The following is a 21,666-nucleotide window of genomic DNA, read 5'->3' as shown; positions in this document are numbered from 1 at the left end:
TTGTCTTGTATTTCAGGTCTTCTCTTTCTCTGCCAAGTTAGGGAACCTCTCCAAATGCATGTGTTTAAAAGGGTAGTGAAAGGTCAGGTATTTAAGTTCTGGGTAGCAAAGAACAGACAGATTTACAAATTCATGTGTATGTGTGTGAAAATTTCCAGAAGGGACACCCTGTTAGGCTGCAATAGATTTTAATAGATTGCTTTGAAGTCACTTCAGCACCAGATTAAAAAAACAACAACATCAACCCCCCCCCCCGCCCTGTATTTTGTCAGAACAAAGGTGTCAACCCTACATGAGTCAGCCTAGTCAGTGGTTTTCAGCCAGTGTGCCATGGCACCCTGGGATGCCTTGAATGATGGCCAGGGGTGCCACGGGCAACACTGGCCTATGTCCCTCTTTCCTTCCCTCCCTCCTCCTCCCTCCTCTGATGCCATCTCACATCTCTGTCTCCCGAAGGCTTGCACAGCCGTTTGTTGCAGCAGCCCTGGCTACAAGCTCCACAGGCGAATGGTGCCTCTGGGGCTGGTCAAGGGGCGCTGTTTGTCAGAGCTGTGGCAGCCTCAACGTAAGCAAGCAAGTGGGTCAGGGAGCCCAGCCAGCTAGTCCGCCAGCCCTTGCTGTTGGGAATGGACAGACAAGTCTCAGGACCCAGTGGGGCAATGTGAGGAGGTACCTCTCTTTGGGGCAGCAGGGGCAGCTCAGAGACCAGGGGTGGCAGCAGCGGCTGCCCGGAGGACTCCCAAGGAGAGGAGGCTGAAGGAACACTCCACAAGGAAGGATATTCAAAAAAGGGTGAGAGGCTGCCAGCTCTGCAGGCAAGGGGTGACATAACTGAGCTCTTGAGCCCCACAGGGTGCCGCAGAAAGAATGTACAGTAGTTGGTCAAGGGAGTCATGGACCCCAAAAGGTTGAAAACCTCTGGCCTAGTGTGGGACTAGGACTGGGACACCAGAGTTCAAATCCCCACTTGGCCATGAAGCTTATTGGATGACATTGGGCCAGCCATTGCTTCTCAGCCTAACCTACCTCACAGGGTCATTGTGGGGATTAAAATGAGGAGGGGGCAGAACCATGTATACCACCATGAGCTCCTTAGAGGAAAAGGTGGGATAGTAGACTGTAAATGCAATAAAGGAATCCTCCCAAGTGAGGCTGCCTCTCATCACCTTTTTAACACCCCCAGGCAGTGTCCAAAACTCCCATTGTTCTATGCGCATTTTGCAACAGGGAATTTCATTAGTGTGAGCAGTTTCTGAGCCCTGGGCGCAGTACTACGCCTTTCAGATTCAAAATTGCAGAGTGGAAGGAAAGGAGTACCGTACTTTACTTTTTTTCTGCCTCCCCAATTCAGCTACTCTCTGACGACTGGAGAAGAGACCCTCTTAAGAATATGAGGAGTGTGGGCAGGGGAAGAACTAGACCATGTGAAAAATGAACATAATATTTTAGGTACAGGTGGGTAGCCATGTTGGTCTGCCATAGTCGAAACAAAATGGAAAATTCTTTTCAGTAGCACCTTAGAGACCAACTGCACACGAAAGCTCATACCAAGAACAAACACAGTTGGTCTCTAAGGTGCTACTGAAAAGAATTTTCCATTTTGTTTCATAATATTTTAGCTGCAGTACATTCATTTTCAGCTTTGTATTCTTGTTATAAAAAAGCGCGCCTAGACATTCCGTTGTTGCGCCCATATCTTAAGTTTAAGGTGTCACTGAACTCCTAGTTTTCGTATCTTAGTTTCTAACATCGCCCCCAGGGAGCCCATAAGCCTCGCTGAGTCCTCACAAGATGCAGCCGGCCTCTTAATAGCCTCCTGTGGGAAAGGGGTGGGCGGGGCTGACTCCAGGAGCAGGTGCGTCTCCTCCTTCCCGGCATCCACTCCGAACGGGGGGGGGGCGGGAGGAAGGCCTCTTATGGCGGTGACTCTCTGGTGATGTCATCAGGAGGCGACGAGTCGCGAAGTTTGGCTCCGTGCGGTGGGGGCTGCTGGGGGTTGCGCGCGGGTTGCCTTGACGCCGGCCAGGGGCCGCTCCTCGCCTGCCGGCCGCCGCGGATGGTAAGCCGAGCACCGGCTGGAGGGGCGCGGGGAAGGCGGGGGTCGAAGCGGCCCCGAGCCGTCCATAATTGGCGAGGAGGGCTTCGGGCCTGCCTGCGCCGCCTGGTTCGGGTGCTGCAGCCTTGAAGCGACGCGGGGCGCGGACTCCCAGAGCCGCTTCCCTCGGTCAGAGCGGCAGCCCCGAAGCACGTGTTTCCCGGGGTTTAACGCCGCTAAGTCCAGTGGGACTTACTGCCGAGTAGGCATGGCAAGGGTCGCCCTTCGAGTTCTTGGTTAATCCGGAACCCGTCGTGCGAGCCCCCTCGGGATGGAGTTAAACCCCGTTGAACTCAGTGGGATTCAAGTCACAGCAAACGCGATACGTGTGTGAGCACGAGGTTTTGTTCAGGTTTATTCGAAAGCAAGTCCCCCTGGATTGGATTGAGGGGAGGCCGTGTGCCCTGAATGGCAGCCTTTAGCATAGGCGTCCAACGCAAGGCGGCTGCCTGATGTAGCCATCTGTTTAGAGCCCACAATGCAGAAGCTGTTGGTGCTGGGCTGGTGACGAGGGCAATTTTTCATTTAGGTCATCAGAGGGACTTATCGAATATGGGGAACTTCTGGACCCCTGAAAGTAGTAGGACTACGACTGGTCTTGTTCCTGGCTGTTGCCTTTGCTGGATGCAGCTGCTGGAACATGAAGCTGGAGGATAACAGGTTTCCCATCCTTGCCCTACGGAAATAAGCATTAGAGGATTCTGCCGGGCGGTATCAGTTAGTTGTTCATCACAGAGAGGATCCCTTGAAGCAGGTGTGCCAAAGAAGCTTGGTGATCTGTCCACAGAGTGGCTCGGGTTATACCTATTAGTGTGTGTTCACTCCTGGTTGTGTTTGGATTTGGTTCAACTTCAGTTATTTCGAAGGTGGAATTCCGAAATAGTTTTAGTGAGAATGGTTGAATCAAACTAGGCTGCAATGAATATCATGCTGGAACAGATTGGATATTGTGTCTAGTCTGCCCAGCTTGATGATAGAAGAAAGTGTAAAGTGGTGATGGGAGAGATAGAAGTAGTAGAATGGGCAGATTTTACTTCCCCCTGAATGTCTGGATATTGATGACCCACACTCTACATTAGCCCTCAGGAGTTTTGAGTATCATCCTTGGCTATTGTAGAATTCCATTCAAATATGATAAAAACAATTTGTGCGTTCAGTACACAGAAGCAAAGAGAAAATTGCATGTTATTTTATACAAACACTGCTGCACAAGGATGTCCTCAACCCTGTTCAGCCTGTCACAAAATATCTCTGGAGTGTCAGGGGAAAGCCCCCCCCCCCCTTGAGGATGGTCACCCAGATCTCTAATGAGACATTGTAGGGGATGTGGAGAGCTGCACATGGTCCCTCTTCAGTTACTCAGCCCAGTTACAGAGATAAATGGGGCATTGTGGAAGGGTATCAAGCCATGGTGAGCTGGGAGGTATTGAAGTGGTAAGGTTTTCAGCCTTAACCAGCAATCACAAGATATAACAAAGCTCTGTTTGCCTGCAAGTAAGTCTCATTGAATTAGGACTTACTTTTGCGTAGACAGGATTGTGTTATGAGACTGGAGTTCTGTGATCACTTAGGAATAAATTCCATGGGCTTCGATCGGAGCCATTTTTGGATTGGGCTGTAGGTAAAACTTTTAACAGACAGTAATGGTTTAGCTATGTGCCCTAGCTATATTATAATATAATGTCAAATTCCTTATCTTTACCACTGGTTGAATACAAAATTCCATAATTATGAGCACCTCAGATCTGTGCTTTCCTTTTTTAAAAAAAGAGGCAAATAGAGGATTTTGGAAAAAAATGATTCAGGTTGGATCCAAAGAAGTGTGAGGAGACCCTCACTTGCACAATGGGGCTTTCATAGATATTGCTCCAAAAAGCTCCAAAGGGTTTAAGGACCTAATGAAATGGCAAGGAGTGGGACTCAGGGTACTCACAGAATTTGGCGGCAACTTCCCTTGTATCAAGAGAAGCATCATTCTGCACATGTAAGGCCCTTTTGGGTCCAAGTTATAGTACTATTTGAAACTGTTCTCTAGAATTCAGGAGTTCTTTTAAAATACTAGAAAATATCTTTTATTCACATGTCCTTTAAAGGTTCAGAATTTACTAGGAGAGAGGCTTCAATGTACAGTAGATCTGTTTTACGGAAAGTTGGATAGTATGTCACAGCATTTGACAACAGGAAATGTTGCAAGAATGCTCAGCATATTATATAAACTTCCTTTAGGAGGTGTTAGCTTCTACTGAGTTCTGTTTTTTCTGTCTTTTGGATTCTACCTAGAAATGGATGTCCTGAGGGCTCCATGGAGCGACATTGGCAGTGCGTTAATGTTAAAATAAATAAAATATAGCTGCTGGCCATCTTGCTGCCAATCAGCATCATGCAGATTCTGTGTTGTGCGTCTGAGTGAGTTCAAAGGAACTGCTGTTACATTTGAGAAGGCTTGGGTAAGTTCTTTTATGACAGAAGGCTGCTCAATTTGTGACTGTTTGAGGACATTGTGTATTACCTTGAGCTTGAGGACAGTACCATGCCATTTTTCCACGCTGGGGCTAGGGAGGATAGGAAATACGGCTTCAATGAGAGAATGAATAAAGAGTTTTGGAATTACCTTTGAAGCAGATATTTCAGAAGTTGAGGCTCTCTCAATGTTAACAATTCCCGATTCTAGACTTAGTGATGAACTTCATGGTCAGTGAGGTGCACAGTGTGAGCAGGAATTCACATTTTATTTTATTTGTGTTTTTTCAACAGAAGGCAATTCTGCAAAAGACTGTCTGGAACTGACAAAGGGTTACATCTTGAAGAAAGCAAAATGGATAAAAAAGCATTTGAGATGGTGCTTGATGAAATTAGAAAGGTAATTAGTGATTAAACCAATATAACTGAACAGTAGCGCAACTGTAAAAAATGTAAAAACATTAGACTTAATATTGTGTGGATATGTCTTCTATATTCTGTTGCATGAGTTCTGTGTCTTTAACATAAAACATTTAAATGGCATATAATGTGCCTTCTTATAAAACCAGTAATTCCCAGGATTTTAACAAGAACCCATTGGTCATCGTGTGGCTTCACACATCCCACCACTGCTTTGGTATCCCTTACATATTGATACTCAGCAAAGCCCTACTCTAAGTAGAAGCCTTGAAATTAATGAACCTAAGATGTTGTTGTTCAGTCGTGTCCAACTCTTCGTGACCCCATGGACCAGAGCACGCCAGGCACGCCTATCTTTCACTGCCTCCCACAGTTTAGCCAAACTCATGTTAGTCGCTTCGAGAACACTGTCCAACCATCTCATCCTCTGTCGTCCTAAGATAGTCATGTCCATTAACTTCAGTAGGTCAACTCTGAGCAGGGCCAGAGTTAGTAAAGATGCTTTAGTGAAACCAAAGCCTCATTTTTTATAGGACTTGTTTCGTACTAAGTATGTGTAGCATTGCAGAATTTATAGCAGGGATGAAGACCTTTTCCATTTTCCTATGGACAAACCTCCAAGCACCACATGCTTCTAGTGGGCAGAGCCAGAGACAAAACTGGGTGGGGTTGGGGGCAAAAGTATGCAGAGCAACTGACTTTTACTTTGTGCACTAGGTTACATTAAAGCCATGCAAACATAAGAGGTTTACATACACACAATGTAATCTAGGGAAGCCAAAGGCATTATCAAAATTTAAATACACATTCCAGCCTGGCAGAAGCATCCAAGGAAGGTATAGAGAAGACCTGGGCCTACAGTGTGCCACCCTTGCTATATGCTCTGATTTCTGATAGTTTTATGCCTTCATTACTATAGTTTTGCAAACTAACCTATTGTTTTTTGTGTTTCATAGGCTGTGTTGATGGAATACAAATTAAAAGCTATTGAATATGTACATGGATACTTTTCTAGCGAACAGGTAATGCTGAAGAACAATTAAGTTGTGCAAAGCTCTGGAAAGTATGACAAGGCAACTGTCACTACAGCAGGGGCTCTTCAGGTGTTGTTAGATTGTAACTCCCTTCATCTTTGGTAGTTGGCCATGCTGGCTGGAACTCTTGGGAGTTGGGAGTCCAACAATGTCTGGAGGGCCACAGCTTCCTGATATCTGTGCTACAGCATGAACAATCCTGTGAAAGGTGCCTTGTTTTTCCTCTCAGCTTGGGATAGTGAGATGAGTGTAAATGTTGAGTTTCCCCCTCTAATTTAGGGCCCTGTCCTGTGAAGCAATAAAATAGTATATTTATGAAGCCTGAGTCTGTGCTCTGCTGGGTATGGGTGAAGTTTATGCTCCAGTAGTGGGACCAGATCCTTACACCAGGGGTTCTCAGACTCTGTACCCACAATGCCCACTTGAGACAGCTGGAAATTACTGAAATCCACTGGTCACAAAATGGTGGTGTAGGGCAGAGCCATTCACAAGATGGATTCAGTTTCTGAGCAACTGTCAGTTACTGACATGGGTGGTTTCTACAGTTACCTAATCCACCTATGGAAATGGCTGAATTCTTTACCACAGTTTTATTTTCGTCAAGGAGCTCAGAAGATCAACTTTCTTCAAGTCATAATACTGTGAAGTTTTAGGTAGAATCTGCCGATTCAGAGACCCTAAATGGAGAAGTCTTTTTCTTTCATATTTTTTCCCTTGTCCCCTGCAATGTCTATTAAAATATCTTTCCTCATTTTCTGTAATTTCTTCTTTTACGTTTGTATCTTATTCCCTCCCAACTGACAATTTCTTTCATTATTCCTAAATGTTCCTGTTAGATTCACTGCTTCCTGCTATTGCAGATTTCTTCTCTTTTCCCCTTTCCTTCTATGTTCAGTTTATTATTAATAATAAGAATTAATAAATATATCACTTTCTGATTTCCTTCCACAACTCTTCCAGCTCTTTTCCCTCAGAGGATGGAGACCTTCCTTTCCTCCTCCTCCTTGCCCCCCCCCCAGCCGCCCAAAATGTTTGTCTCCCAGCCACCTTGCAGCATGCAAGGAGTCACTGATGCTAGCACTGGTCCAACCAAAAGGCTGTGGGATGGCTAGGGGACAGGCTAGGCAGACAAGTGAGGAGGCATTGGGCAGGCTGTAGCATCTGAGGTCCACTGTTTGAGAAGTACTGCCTTACAACAAGGCAGATGCTGCCATGAATGTAGCTGCACCTGCATTCAGATTTCAGTTACAAAAGAATAGCTTATTAAACAGGTTTATGATTTGGATAACTTTGAAATTCTGTTTCTAAAAATGTTTAATTGTGTGGTACTATTTTAGATTTAAATTTCGTCAAACTAGTTCACATCTATTAAAGAATCAACAAAAACAAATCTACAAAAGTTTCTGAGAAAACCTTTTTACTTCTAGCTACAAATGTGTGCATTTGTTCAGTGACAGATTTTGCATGAGTGATGAACTGTCGGATTTCTTTCATTGCAGATTGTTGAATTACTGAGGTACTTTTCTTGGGCTGAACCACAGTTAAAAGCAATGAAGGCATTGCAACATGTAAGTTTTTTCATTGAAGCAGTAGATTTTGTTGAATTGCATTTCTCTGGTCCTATAGCCATAGTAGCATTTACTTGGTTTCCAGCAGCAAGTTTGGATTGGACTGCTCATTTGTTTTATCACCACAGTCCTTAAAGATGACTTCAAATCCTGATTGTGCATGATTCTGACATGCTCACTTTTTGGGGGCCGTTTAGCCTCCCTGTTCAGCCAATGCTGTGCATTCCATCCTATTCTCCCTGCTTTGTAAAGACTAGCTCAGTCAGTACTGAATTTTTCAAATACTGTAGCTTGTATCCAGAGGATTTTCTCTTCCACACCTCTCCCCTGTGTCTGCCAACTTCTCTGGATTTGAGAGGAGTGAGGGAGTTGCAGGCAAGTGGAAAAAATTTGGCAGAGAATGGGATATGCAGTGGGGAGGAAGGGGAAGTCCTGTTGCAAAGCAATGCAACCTTTGTTGTGATCTCATGTACATTCTGGTGGTAGCTTGTGGGTGCTGTGGGCCTACAGCTGGAAATAAGATTATGCTTGTAAATTGTCTGTTCTGCTACAGTGTAGTGGTTAGATCTAGGTGACTTTCAGGTTCTCTACTGCCTTTCCATGCTATCATTATGAACAAAAGCCTTGTTCAACAAGCTGTTGAAGCGTTAGTCTGTACCCAGGTAGCCAGCATTTAGTCCATCATCTGGAGGCTGCAGTTCCAGCCATCCCTGATCATTGCTTATGCAGGCTGCAACTGATGGGAGTTGCAGCACAACATCAGGATGGGCACCACATTGGTTACCTTTGATAAGTCTGTGCACTCTGATCCAATTGTTGGTTGCCAAAAACTCAGTGATCTTCCCCACCCCCATACACTTTATATACCACTTGATTGTAAAAAAATAATAATAATCCTCTTAATGCTGCCATGTGCAACCAATGTAGGTGAATAGGGATTGCTGAAACTTTCTTTTCTTTTCTTTCTAGAAAATGGTAGCTGTTTCTGCAGCAAAAGTGGTCAACATCCTGAACTGCTTCACTTTTAGCAAAGACAAGCTTATTGCACTAGAACTGTTGGCTTCGTAAGTATCGGCTGTTGATTAGCATTCCATGCAGACTCTTACTGTTAGTACTAGTATATGTCCTCTTGGTGTTTTGGTTTGAATGGTTAAGATCCTTGACCTCACGGGCTGTGACTGGGGGGTATTTTCTTGCACTGATAGCTTGTTGGTGTGTGTATATTTGTATAGTACTGGTCCATCTCCTTTCTGTTCAAATTAGCTTTGTTGTTATGATTATGCTGCTGAGGAATATTAAGTAGCACAACAAGCTCTGATAAATACTATTGACTGTATGCATGAGAGCCACTAACAGTTTCTTAACATACTGCTTCATTTTATAGCAATATTATTGATGCTCAGAATTACCGCCTTATTGAAGATCTCTTCAGAACTAGCATGTCTGAGAAGAAGAGATGCAGGAGAATTCTTGAACAGGTATTACTGCATGGCTGCATTTATGAAAACTTTGAAGCTCACAGGGACAAAAATGCATAGTTTTGGAGGTTTTCAGGACATTGCATGATATTGTATGCATCTCAATACAAAGAGACTGAGCCTATGGAGAAATTGAGACTTTCTCTACAAGTTTTGCATTCTCCCTTTAATGTATAATTTGCCCTTGTATTGTCAGTTTGCTCTGCTGCTACTATGGGGCTGTGGTTCTTTGTTTTACATCTGTCTCTGGATTTTAAAAGATGCACTACTCATACATACAAACATGTATGCGGTAGCTCTATGAGGCATTTCATTGACTGGTCCCTTGATGAGTAGGAATTGAACCTTTGTGCCAAGTTTATGACTTACCCAGTCACAAACACAGCCTATTATAATCTGGAATGCAATACTGTAATAATAGGAAAGTCAAATAAGAAAGTCTCATGTTTGAGATAATTGAAAGCAAACAGCTTCAAAAAGCTTATGGTGTCTCCAGAGCATCTCAGAACATCTCTTCAAAATCCCTAATATGAAACTGCTGCACCACATGACCTTTCCCCCAGGTAGAAGGCCCATGCTTAGTGCAGGCTTTCCACCTAAGGATTATGCTAATCCCAGTCCCTGGTGCAGAAAGATGTTCCGCTAGGGTATGTCCACTGGGCCACCACCACTCAGCTCTGCTGTAAGGGAATTATCAGGCCTTAGAGAAGGGGAATGGAGAGGCAGTGGCTTGTGAGAACAAGCCGTCTGGGCTGTACTGAAATGTTCATGATGCCCTTGGAATCTGATAGCTTGACCTTTACACCCATTCTTGTATATTCATAAAACATGCTATTTTGCCACCACTCAATATAGTTGTGTCGGAATCTAATGCTGCCCTTTGTTTTGTTTATATTGCAGGCTTCCAAAGCAGGGTGCAAAGCACCTCACGCTATGATATCTTCCTGTGGCATGATTCCTGGAAACCCTTACCCAAAAGGAAAGCCCAGCCGCATAAATGGAATTTTCCCAGTATGATCTTACTGAATATACTTGTCATTTTCAGTTTGGGGATTGGTGGTGGAATATAAAAGTAGCACTGCTGCAATAAATCGCCTACAAAAATGAAAGAATAATGGCAAGCCTGTCTTCATCAATATTGGGCAAATAATAAAAAGAACATTTTGTTTAAAAGATAATGTAATTCCTAATTTGTTTCTCTTTAGTTAAAAAGAAACAACAACAAACATGCCTCATTATAGGGAAGCATATACTAATTGGAATACAGTAACTAAATTCTACTTGGAATAACTGGTTGTGAAGAAGAAAATATCCAGTTCCTGTTAAAAGCACAAAACCCAAAAATCACTCCAGTAGTAGTTCTCTTGAGAAGAATTGCACATATATTCTCCCACCATGCAAAGGGGGAGCAGTGCCATCCCCTCAGCATTGGGCATGACCAGTAGCACCTCCCACTTGTGTCTGCTTACTTAAAGGGCAAGTGGCTATGGGAAAGGGGCTGTTGCACATTTAGCTGTGTGCATCAAGGCATCCTTGCAACCTGGAACCCTGCATGACTAGAGTACTCCAGGTTGCATCAATTTATTGTAAAGTTTTGTGGAACTCCTGAGGGATGCTTGTAGAACCTAAGGGTTCCACAGGACCCTGGTTGAAACCACTGCCTTAGAACATGTGGTCTGAAACTTCACTCCAAAGGCGTGTTTACTCAGAAACTGTTCTACTGTATTTAGCGGGTTTACTTCTAATTGAATGTATCGGATTGTAGCCTTCGTTGCTTAAATGTCACAGAAAATCTTAATTTATTCTGGTGAAGCTGCCTTTCATGGTCCAGTGGGGACGTTTTCCTGATAATGAGTGACAGAACTACTCTAAGTATATCCTGTCTGTCTGTCTGTCTGTCTGTCTGTCTCTCTTACAAATGCCCCTGTGCTTTCTGTAACCTGCATTTGCTTTCCACACAGTAGAGAGCTTGGTCTTTAATAGTGGGTCCTCCTTTTTCCAGGGGTCACCTGTCAAAAAGGAGAATGAAGACTACACTAATGAAGGCAAGGGAATAGCAGCTCGTATCCTTGGACCATCCAAACCAGTAGGTCTACAAAATTACATTTTTATAAGCTTCATTATTGGGGTTGCTCCTGTTGTTGAAAACAGAATCTACTTGGGAGAGAAGTATCAGCAGGGTGAAAATGGTGCAAGAACAAAAAGGGACTGTAATAAAAATAGTTTAAAAGAATGACTTTTGCATGCTTACAATGTAAAGTTTGGTGTTTTTTATTTTTAAGGAAGGAGAAAAGGAGGTGGTAAAGATAAGTTTCCAAATACTGTTTGAATGCAATGAAGGAGAAGAATCAGTGATAGTGCATTGTATCCACAGCTGAACAAATGTCACGGAGCTAGCATAAGCTGACTACTTTTTCCCTGGCCGTACCCCAAAAATGCTCCATTGGAGGTTAGGGCACCATCCTGAATTATGTGGTGGAAGAAGAGGACATTCCAGGAAAAAAACAAGCAGAGACCTCTTGGATTACTGGTCCATCTAGTTCAGTTCTGTCTGCAGTGACTGGTGCTGGCCCTCAAGTGTTTCAGACAGGAATCTTTCCCAGTCCTACCTGAAGATTGCAAAAAGAGTTGAATCTTAGACCTTTTGCATCCAAAGCATATGATCTGTTGCTAAAGTGCAGCTCTTCGCTACAGTTGGCAAGATCAGAAATTCCTGAGTTCAGTTGATTTGTTCATAGCAGAAGGGTAGTGGCTCAAGAAGTCTTAAATCTATCTGAGAGAGGGTTTTCCACCATAGAGATTAAAGCCATATGATAAGACATGTGAATTACTGGTTATTGGGGCATGTTAAAGGCAAACTACAGTGTAGGGCAGTAGGCTTCCAATGCAGAAGTCGAAACCAAGTAAGAAAGCCTGTGAAAATGGTCAGCTGGAATTTTGAGAACTGAGCAAAATGCACTTCCCTTCGAAATATTTCAGTAGTGAAAAAAACAATATATAATTTCTGCTACAAAATGAAGGGGGAATTTACCGTTGCCTTTGCAATAGATTAATGTGTAAATGTTCAGTTTTGACAAACTCTTGTCCCTCTTGTTTAGGCCCCAGCAACATACAATCCACACAAGCCTGTTCCTTATCCCATCCCTCCTTGTCGACCACATGCAACCATTGCACCAAGTAAGCCCATCATTCCTGTTTGTTTTCTGTGATCATTTCCCCTTTACACTGTGGAAGAATGTTCACATTCTCGATAGGCAATGCTCTCACTTATTTTCTTAAATATACAGGTGGGTAGCCGTGTTGGTCTGCCATAGTCAAAACAAAATCGAAAATTCTTTCTAGTAGCACCTTAGAGACCAACTGAGTTTGTTCCTGGTATGAGCTTTCGTGTGCATGCACACTTCTTCAGATACACACTTCTTCAGTGTATCTGAAGAAGTGTGCATGCACACGAAAGCTCATACCAGGAACAAACTCAGTTGGTCTCTAAGGTGCTACTAGAAAGAATTTTCGATTTTGTTTTTTCTTAAATATATGCTTCAGATCTCTTACTGTTTGCACTATTTGCATGATGGAGTAAAATTCAATGACTTTCATAGCTCTCTAAATGTTGTCCAGCTTGTTAATGTCCTTCAGTTGTGATGTTTGCAGCTCAAAACAATTCTCCATAGATCGTTCTATAGCTGCTGAGTCTTGGAGCTGATTCTCCTACTCGTTTCTGCTTCCTACCCACCCTAAAACAATCCCTTATGCATACTTTATTGACTCTTAATGAGTAATTAAACTGAAAGAATAGTTCCTGCTTTGTTTTTTGAAAAATCAGGAGCAGTGAAAGAAAAATGAGATTTCTGAAATATTGGAGCGCAGTTGCTTGAGGGGTTTGGACACTTGGGTGGGAGAGCAGAAATCCACTTTGCTGCTAGTTTTTGACACCTTATATACCTGCCTTTTCATAGTTTCTAATCTTAAATGTGGGGAATTTCAGCTGAATACTTAACGACACTTTAATCTGTTAAAGAAATACTGAAAGCTCGGGATTTTTTGCAGGGGGTGGGGAGCTGATGTAACCTTTTAAATTAACTAGTTTAGCGATGAAAGCTCTGGATTCTGTGACTGCTTGAGAATTCAGTGTAAGGTGATATTCTGCATGCGGTTTCAACCATTCAAACAACTTGCTATATTTATTTCTTCATTTAAAACAACTGCCTTCTTTCACAAAGTGAATTCAAGCTTTTCGTAAGAGCATGTCATACCAGAAGTAAAAAAAAAAAGAGTATCAACTTAAAATATTATCAGGTACTGTATATCAGCCATGGAGGTAAACATTACTAAAAATAACACAACGAGGTTAAGAAAGCAATGAACAAGACTTTCAGAACAGCCGTGTCTCTGCCAGGCATTTACAACAACAAAGTTGAAGCATCTTGAGAGGATGCTTCCTGAAGTGTGTGCCTTTGCCTGCTCCAGGTGGCTGCCCACCATATCTCATTGGCGGTGATATCTGAAGCAAGGATAGGAAAGAACTTATGGAAGAAGGCAGCCCTTGAAAGTATTGAGTAACTGATATGCTGTTTGGAGATGATCTGTGAAACTTCATTACACCATCTTTGTTTGCCTTCCGTTTTCTTTTACTTAGGTGCTTACAACAATGCTGGTCTTGTTCCACTGGCCAATGTCATAGCTCCAGGCTTGCCAGCTCCACCACCATATGCTTCTAGTCATGTAGGAACAGGTAAAGCAAGAACCCTACGAAAGCCCCGTGTGTCTTGGTTACACACCAGCATCATCAATCGGTGGGAGGATCTGTGCCGATGTCTTGGGCCGCAAGCCTGCTCTTGACAACTAGCAAGTCACTGTCAGGCTCCCTCCCTCCCAGTAATAGTTTCTGCAGGGTGGGAAGCGTGAAGAGATTTGCTTCAGAATGGGCTTGAGGGGAGGGGTCGCCACCATAATGCCCTCCAAGTGTTGTTGGACTACAGCTCCCATCATCCATGACCATTGGTCATGCTCATTGGGGCTGATGAGAGTTGTAGTCTGCTTGTCACAGGTAGGCAGGAGTGAGAGGAGTGGCCTGAGGTGGAGGGGAAGGCCTCCCGTCTCTCAAGGCATAATGATCGTTAAAATGAAAACAATGAAAGGGAGTTGTTGTTTTTTAAACAACTTGGTAGTCTCAACAGAATTCTGTTTTAACATCATTAATTATGTTCTTTATGTAGAAAACGAAGAACTTTCCAATCAGACAAAATCTTCCCAAAGCCAAGGTAAGCTGTCCACTTGCAGAGACAAGCTGTAGCTGTAGAAACTTAAATGCATATGTTTGTGAGGATGATAAACATTATTAATTCTGCTGAATGCTGCTTTAAAAATAAATAAATAAATCCATTTGTATTTGAATAGCAGCAAATGTTAAGGTAAGCAACCTATGTTCCTGAGTGTTGGGTTTTTTTTAAAACCAATTGCTTAGAATTTCTTTTTCTGATGCTTTATCTAAACCAGCAGTAAATTCATAAGTACCATATTTTTTTGTCTATAAGACGACCCCTATTTTTTGAGTCCAAAATTAAGAAATAAATATTTCAAACATTCCATGTATAAGATGACCCCCAATTTTAAACTTTAAAAAATTGGGGGGAAAACATAGTCTTATACACGGAAAAATACGGTGTATGTCATGCTGAGGTACAGAAAAAATAAGTACCTTTCTTAGCCCAAATTGTTAGATACATAAAACTTTGGCATGTGAAAAAAATCACTGCTATTGTCTATACTTGCTCAATTTTGATGCAATAATGTTTAATTAAAAGCTACTATCATTATCTGGTTTTGAGCACTGTTGAATAATCACAACGGAAGCACTTCAGATTCTATGTTTCTATGTATAATTTGGTGGTCCCTGTGAGTGAACTTAGCTTCATTGATAATAGTGAATTCTAAATACATAATGGAATAGACAATAAACGTGGACCCTAAAGCAGTATTGTGTTAAGATTTTGCAATATTTGAGGATGGGGGAGGAGGAGGTGATTTTTACAGTTCAGCCCATAAGTTAAAAGTATTTGTTTATCACAAGGGGACAAAAAACATGCTGCTACTAGTACCCAGTTGAATTTCTTGTATTTAATTTAGGTAGGAGCTTCAAGTTTCTTCCCTTCCCAGGAAATGCTAATAGCCTCATTTCAACTTAATCACTTTTGGTTTAACAGGAAATAAACATTGGGGTGGGTGGTGGTGGGGAAAAGTTTGCATAAAACATGTACCTTCCTGACAGTAATATAAGCTACTTTCTCTTTCATTTGTTATTCCCAAAGCCCTTTACTGTGGTCGAAGCTCATGTCTTTCATGAGCTTGGGGCACAGTGCTGCTTTGCATGCTATCTCAGAAGTCAGTGGTAACCGTTCAACATACAATGTAGTGCAAAAAAAAGACTCTGGAACATCAGGTTGGTGAGGGCAGAACCTGCTCCCTACGACCTGAACAGCAGCCTGTACTATAGCATTTCACTTACTGGCAGAGAAGCGAATGACTGCTATTGTCATCTTTGGCAGAGAAATAGCAAGGTACACAATTGAAATAAGGCCAAATCTACTGAAGTCTCCATTTTTACAGCCCCCCCCCAATGAGTGAGCACATTGAGTCTCCATGCCTGGAGTAGAGAGTCTGTAGTGGCTTCCATGCATAACTAGTTCCGCTCCCTGTGCTCTCACCCTCATGAATGTCAGCAGTTTTGATGCTACCAAAGCAAACTTCAACTAATGTAAAACGTTTTTGACATAGCCTTGCAGGAAAATTGGAAAGCATTGGTGACAGCAATGGCTCCAATTGCTTAGTAAGATTGCTATAAAGAAAGAGAAGTTGATTGCTTTTTCTCCCTGTTTAGCAGAACTAGTCAAAGGTATGTTTCATCACCTAGTTGCTTATCAACTATTGCAGCACATTTACCCAGAACTAATGGCCAGCTCCCTATCTTCAACCCCACTATGCTTTTTCATGTTATACTGTTTTTCCTTTCCTGTTAAAACCCCCAAATTTCTCAAGTGTTGCGAGTGCAACATGACGACTTAGGACTTTTCAGTGCCTTCTGCAAGCGATTCTACTTTCAATAGTATTATGTAGAATTTAGTAACTGAAATTAGGTTTGCGCATCTATTTAAAATATTTTATAATCTGCCCGTCATCTAAATGATCCCAGAGCACTTCACAGCACACTTTTTGTTCTTATTAAAACACAAAACTTGCTTGAAAAAGTGTGTTCAGATTAAATTCGCTGCCATTCATCCTCAAAAATTGCTATCCTGACAAATTCTGCTTAACCACAGAAAGTGGAGAGGACACCTATTTCCAGGGAGAGGAGGTGATTCAATGAAGCACAAGTGTCCCTAAGGCTGACTCCTAATTTCTTAACAATAGTTAATAAGGAGTGGTATTATGTCTGTCCCAGCCTTGTCTTGAAAAACTAGGATTTTGAAGTAAGAGAATGCATATTGTATGCCTACAGCAGGTCTTGGGAACCTTTGACCCTCCAGATGCTACTAGACTACAACTCGCATCATCCCTAACCATTGGCCATGCTGTCTGGGGCTGATGTACAACAACTGGAGAGCCAAAGGTTCACCAGTCCTGGCCTAAAGGAAATCAATAAGTTGTATATGAATGTACTCATTTGCATTCCTCCTTTTAGTCCTGATATGTAAGGCTACCTAGACACTGGAAGGTACAGCAACAGGAGAAACAGACAAATGAGGGACCACTGACAATATATTGCTGGGTACCTGGGATAGCAAGAGAAAGATGGGCCAATATATATTACGGCATGATCACTTCCTAAACATAAGAACTCCTTGCAGACTGTCTGTATTTCTGAAAATATTTTTAGAAAAAAGATGGCTAAACATAATTTTAAAACTAAGATAGTCTGAAATCCAGCTATTTCTGATACCTAGAATAAAATGTGTTGTGAATAATTTTGCTCTTCTAATGAAGCTAGTATAAAAGGGCAGGGCTTATTTCTCAGTACTAGTCCTGCTTGCTAGTTGTCTGGCAACACGTCTGGTAATCTATCCAATATTTATTATATGCTTAGGAGAAAAATGGACGTCATATTTGGAAAAAACGAATGGGCATTAATTTTTTTAACAACCATATAGTTGAGGAGGGAGGGGGAGGGGAAAAACAACAACAACCATATAGTTAAACTGACAGCAGCAATAATGGAATATGAAAGTGAAACTGGTATTTATATTTGCTTGTCCTACAGTTATTCTTTAACAATGCAAAGAACAATAAATGATCTAGTGTTTTGTGTCTCATTTTGCATACCATTTTACTTCTTGCAAGTTACGGTGGTAGCATCTTTTATTTTGCTGTTGTGTAAACTGTGTTACAATGCATTCATGTTGAATACAAACATTTCTGCTAGTTTCCAAGAATTCTTACTGGTTTTGTTTCTTTCCAGCTTTTGCTACACAAACGAATCATCTCTTTACACCTCATGGTTCTAACCCTGCTGCTACTCCAGCCCCAACCCCATCATCTGTTAAGGCAATAAGCCACTCGTCGGCACTTGCATCGCCAACCATCCCAGGGATAAGCATGTCCACCCCTGTCCTTCCTGCCTTCTCTGGGCAGGTTATCTCTTCGGTCCACCCATCACAGCCATCGACTCCGACTCCTACTGTCATCAAATCCCATTCGCTGCCTGGTGTTCCTGCCACATCTGCTCATTGTGCCACCTCTGCTCCCCTCCCTTCAACTTTTTCTGGGCTGGCTTCCATGCTGCCTGCCACAGCAGCTCCGCAAGGGCTCTCCACGCCATGTGCCACTCCTGTACCGAGCGAAGCTTTTGCATCTGCTTCTACACCATTTGCCACCCTGCCCTTTTCCGCCGCATCTGTCACTGCCTCAGCTAATAACCCTAATTCATTGTCATCTGCTTTTGCTGGCCTTCCTTTGTCCTTGACACCCACTCCTCAAGGGATAGCTAGTCCCCTTCCATCCGCCATTGCTGGTTCTCCTGCCACTAGCCTGCCTTGCCCACTTAACTTGCCTAACCCACTCCTGTCAGTCTTAAAGGGATTCCTGTCCGTAAACGATAGCTCAATAATGAATTCGGCTGCACTGCCTTCGGCTGTGACAGCTGAACTTGCCTCTCTATCTGGTCTTGCCAGCCAGAATTCTGAAGCCCCCTCTTCGTCCGGTAACAAATGTTACACTCCAACTGCTACCTCTGCCCTCCAGCACCCTTCCACTTCAGGGCTGTCCATTTTCCCAGGGCTTCCATCTCAGCCTGGGGTTAACAATAGCGCAACTCCCCCAACACAGTCCCCTTTAACCTCAGGGCCATCCTCCATTATGCCCATCAGTTGTGTTTCCTCAGCTGCTCACAGACATTGCCCAAGTCCTGCTAATCCCGAACAGCAGGCCTCATCCACACCAGCTGCCACAGCAATTCCTGTGCTGGTCAAAACTGAGCCCACCAGCCCTACAATTTCAGGTTTCAAAGGCCCTTCCCATTCTTCCGGACCTTCTCATAGCACTTCAGGCTTGTCAGCACTTGGCCATGCATATACCTCCACTAGTTCTTTGCCAGGCAGTTCCCTGAATCCAGCACTCTCTAGCCTCTCCTCCTTGAGCTCTTCTCTCAACAGCTCTCCTTCCATCGCCCCGCATGGCTCATCTGCTCCAATAGCCCCAGTATATAATGCACTTCCTCCATTCACGTCACTGGCCAGCAGTTTTGCTTTTGCCGGCAACCCAGCACTTACCCCAACGGGGTCTCTCTTGCCCATTCCACCTACGACTACATCAGGCATTCCTGCTCCCCATGTGAGCTCTGCGACCAGTGCCCTCCCGACGCTCATTGCTTCAGCGGCTGCTCCAACTCCACCATTCCCCCTTAACTTGTGCAGCGCCGTCCCTTCGCTGTTTTCTGTTCCTCAAGTACCTCTAGGCTCATGCAGCTCATCCTTCCCTCCTTTCCCTGTCTCTAACACTCCCTCTGTCACTCCTGCTCTCCCTTCTTTCCCTGGGCTCCAGGCATCTTCTACAGTAGCAGCAGTTGCACCACTGCCGGCAGCTGCCACAGCCCCATCTCCGGCTCCAGTGCTGCCAGGGTTTGCCTCGGCCTTTAGCTCAAACTTCAACTCTGCACTTGTTGCACAGGCCGGGTATGTTGTTGCTCCAAGAGGTCAGGGGGTCTCTTTGGCAAATTGTTGATTATCTTTAATATGGTGGTTGTGAAGTTCTAAACATAAGGATAATGAAGTATTGATAACTTGTTTTGAATACCCTGTTTCTTAGCTCGCTGTGTTGCAGGCTAAATTTTTCAACACGGGCAGAGACCTGTCTATAAGTTTATAATTTCCTTTAAACCTACCCTACTAACTTGATAAGTACTGAATGTCTTCCTGCTAGAGGATATATGGCTCTTAAATTTGTACTAGGTTCCTTGAGAGAAGTCCTAAAGTAAGAACCAACAAATATGGCACTGGGCTGTATTTTACACATATCTGTTGTCTGAGGTAATCAAACTCCAAATATCAGACATTGGCAAAACAATTTCCACATGCAAAATCCCTCTTGGCAAAATGATAACTTGTCTATTCAGTGCTTGAGCACACAAATAAATTTGTGCATACAGTGTTTAAATTGTAAGAGTTATATGCCACATAGTGCTAAGGTGAACATTCAGTTTGAGCAAGGCTTTCTCCTCGCACAATCAGATGTTCTTCCCTACCTCTTTTCTCCCTAAATTGGTTCTGAGGGTTCCCCCAACCCCCCAAAGCAGATTTGGGGAAAGCATGGGATGTGCAGGGGAAAGAGAGGAGGGAACATCCTGTTGTGCTAGTGCCAATCCTTGCAATAATGCAACTATTTAGTTGTATATGACCTTATGATCATAGCATAGAATCTAATCACTATAAAACACTTTGGAATTTTGTATATTGTTGCCGCAGTGCCTGGAGTTTAACATGTTCTACCTCTGATTATTTTAGCCTGACTTCTGGGCTTCAGGCCCCTGGAAATACAGTTTTCCCTGGACTCCTCTCTCTTCCTGGCATCCCTGGACTTGCCCAGAGTGCTACACAGTCTTCCCTGCAGGAACTTCAGCACAGTGCAGCTGCACAGTCTGCATTACTGCAGGTAAATACAGAACATAAAAGGAAAATGTAGGCACTTTCTGAATTGGTAACAAAGGACAAGGAAACAGCAAGAACTCCATGCTAAAAGTTCCAATGCCTACAATGATAATCAGTTAAGGAGATTTCTGCAAACGTATATGCATGCTTTATTCTGGTTAGACCAGAACTTGGTACTAGATTATAGGAATTAGGGAAGGAAAATCTGGGCTCATTTTATATTAGTAGAGTGGAGTCAGAGGGGCTATTGCAAGAATCTTAGTCCCCAGACTCAAATGTGCCACCCAGATGTCTTTTAAGCCTTTTGTAGTTAACTAGCCACTTCTAACAGGTTTCTTCCATAACCATGAGGATAAAGCGTGCTATTAAAATGAAAGTGGCATCCCCCCCCCGGTTTTGTGACAACTGATCATTACAAGTCCTGTAATGCTTGCAATCATTTATGCCTCAGTACGCATCACAAAACATTCATTTACTTTCTAAGCGATTATATCCTGCTTCATCCCATGCACAGGACAGCTAATAGCAAAACTACCAATCCAACTCAATTAAAATTCTAAATGAGTGAAATTTATGTTTTCAGGGTTGGGAGAGTCTGAAAATGCAAAATAAGTTTATTCAAAGATGTAGATCGTTTTGTTTGCCAATAAATTAGTTTAAAACAATCTTCTGTAATCATCCTTATTTAGAAATTCTAAATTTTGCATAAACTAAATAGGTTAAGAACCAAGTATGCAAATATAAACAAACTAAGAGGAGCAAGGGCCCTGCTTGTGGTCTTCTTTTAAACATACTTTTGTTTTGTTTTGTTTTTCTTTAAAAGGCACACACTGCGTCTGCTCTGGAGAACTATGCATCCCAACCAGATGGTTTTACTACATATCCCCCAGCATCAGGAACACCTGGAGCCCCTTTTTCCTTACAGGCAAGTCTTCCCCAGAGTGGATGGCAATAAAGAGCATCTTTTTCACCTGCAGAGAAACTGCTCCTTGAAGAAAGCAGTGATGGCTTGGCAAAGTCCCTGATGATGCTTCCATTGAAGGCTTTAGGGGTGGGGGTGGGCGAGGAAGGGATACATGAACTTCAGTGTGTAGCACTCAAGAGGAAGAGAAGAGGATTCGACTTAGCTGTTATTTCCAGGCTACAAAAAAACTGGACTATTTTTTAAAAAAACTTTTTATCAGTAATACAAAGCACTGACAATTTTCTATTCCCTTGTAAGTAGACGAGGTTGAGAGCCTTTGGACCCTCATTTTAAAAATGCAGATATTATTTATCCTTCTTTTAAACTAATAATTTGCTGTGGTATTCGTGTCACACGTTCTCCTCAGGATTTATTTTTTGCAATGCATGTTGTATGTGTATTTGATGAAATGGAAATGTAGATCAGGCTCCCTCTTCGCACATGCTCAGACACCCCACTCTCTTCAAGTATTAGGTCTTGTGTGTCTGCGAAGCACCATTCATTGACATCCT

The 21,666-nt window shown here is 43.0% G+C and overlaps 1 protein-coding gene across 2 annotated transcripts; it reads left to right on the top strand.

Moving 5' to 3' along the window:
* The first annotated feature begins 1,936 nt into the window (after positions 1-1,936).
* PROSER1 (proline and serine rich 1) lies at positions 1,937-21,244 on the top strand. Of its 2 annotated transcripts, XM_033143050.1 has the most exons (15): positions 1,937-2,059; positions 4,376-4,542; positions 4,850-4,955; positions 5,932-5,997; positions 7,509-7,577; positions 8,547-8,641; positions 8,962-9,055; positions 9,956-10,066; positions 11,058-11,141; positions 12,154-12,232; positions 13,692-13,787; positions 14,272-14,316; positions 17,508-19,218; positions 20,047-20,194; positions 21,014-21,244. In XM_033143050.1, exons 3-15 carry the CDS (start codon positions 4,911-4,913, stop codon positions 21,143-21,145), a joined length of 2,775 nt encoding a protein of 924 aa, XP_032998941.1. In that variant the 5' UTR covers positions 1,937-2,059; positions 4,376-4,542; positions 4,850-4,910; the 3' UTR covers positions 21,146-21,244. The 2 variants fall into 2 exon arrangements, with proteins under 2 accessions (XP_032998941.1, XP_032998949.1); XM_033143058.1 differs by lacking the exon at positions 1,937-2,059 and having other exon boundaries at positions 4,300-4,542.
* Positions 21,245-21,666: the final 422 nt, after the last annotated feature.

This window comes from Lacerta agilis, chromosome 1, assembly GCF_009819535.1.
Source record: "Lacerta agilis isolate rLacAgi1 chromosome 1, rLacAgi1.pri, whole genome shotgun sequence".
Lineage (NCBI taxonomy): Eukaryota > Metazoa > Chordata > Lepidosauria > Squamata > Lacertidae > Lacerta > Lacerta agilis.
Note: the sequence above shows the minus strand (reverse complement) of the source record. Positions and strands in the feature narration are given on the sequence as shown.

Coding starts and splice junctions, on each gene's coding strand:
- PROSER1 (XM_033143050.1), top strand. CDS start 4,911: ATGGATAAAAAAGCATTTGAGATGGTGCTTGATGAAATTAGAAAG. Junction 8,642..8,961: donor GCACTAGAACTGTTGGCTTC/GTAAGTATCGGC, acceptor TTCATTTTATAG/CAATATTATTGATGCTCAGA. Junction 10,067..11,057: donor GCATAAATGGAATTTTCCCA/GTATGATCTTAC, acceptor TCCTTTTTCCAG/GGGTCACCTGTCAAAAAGGA.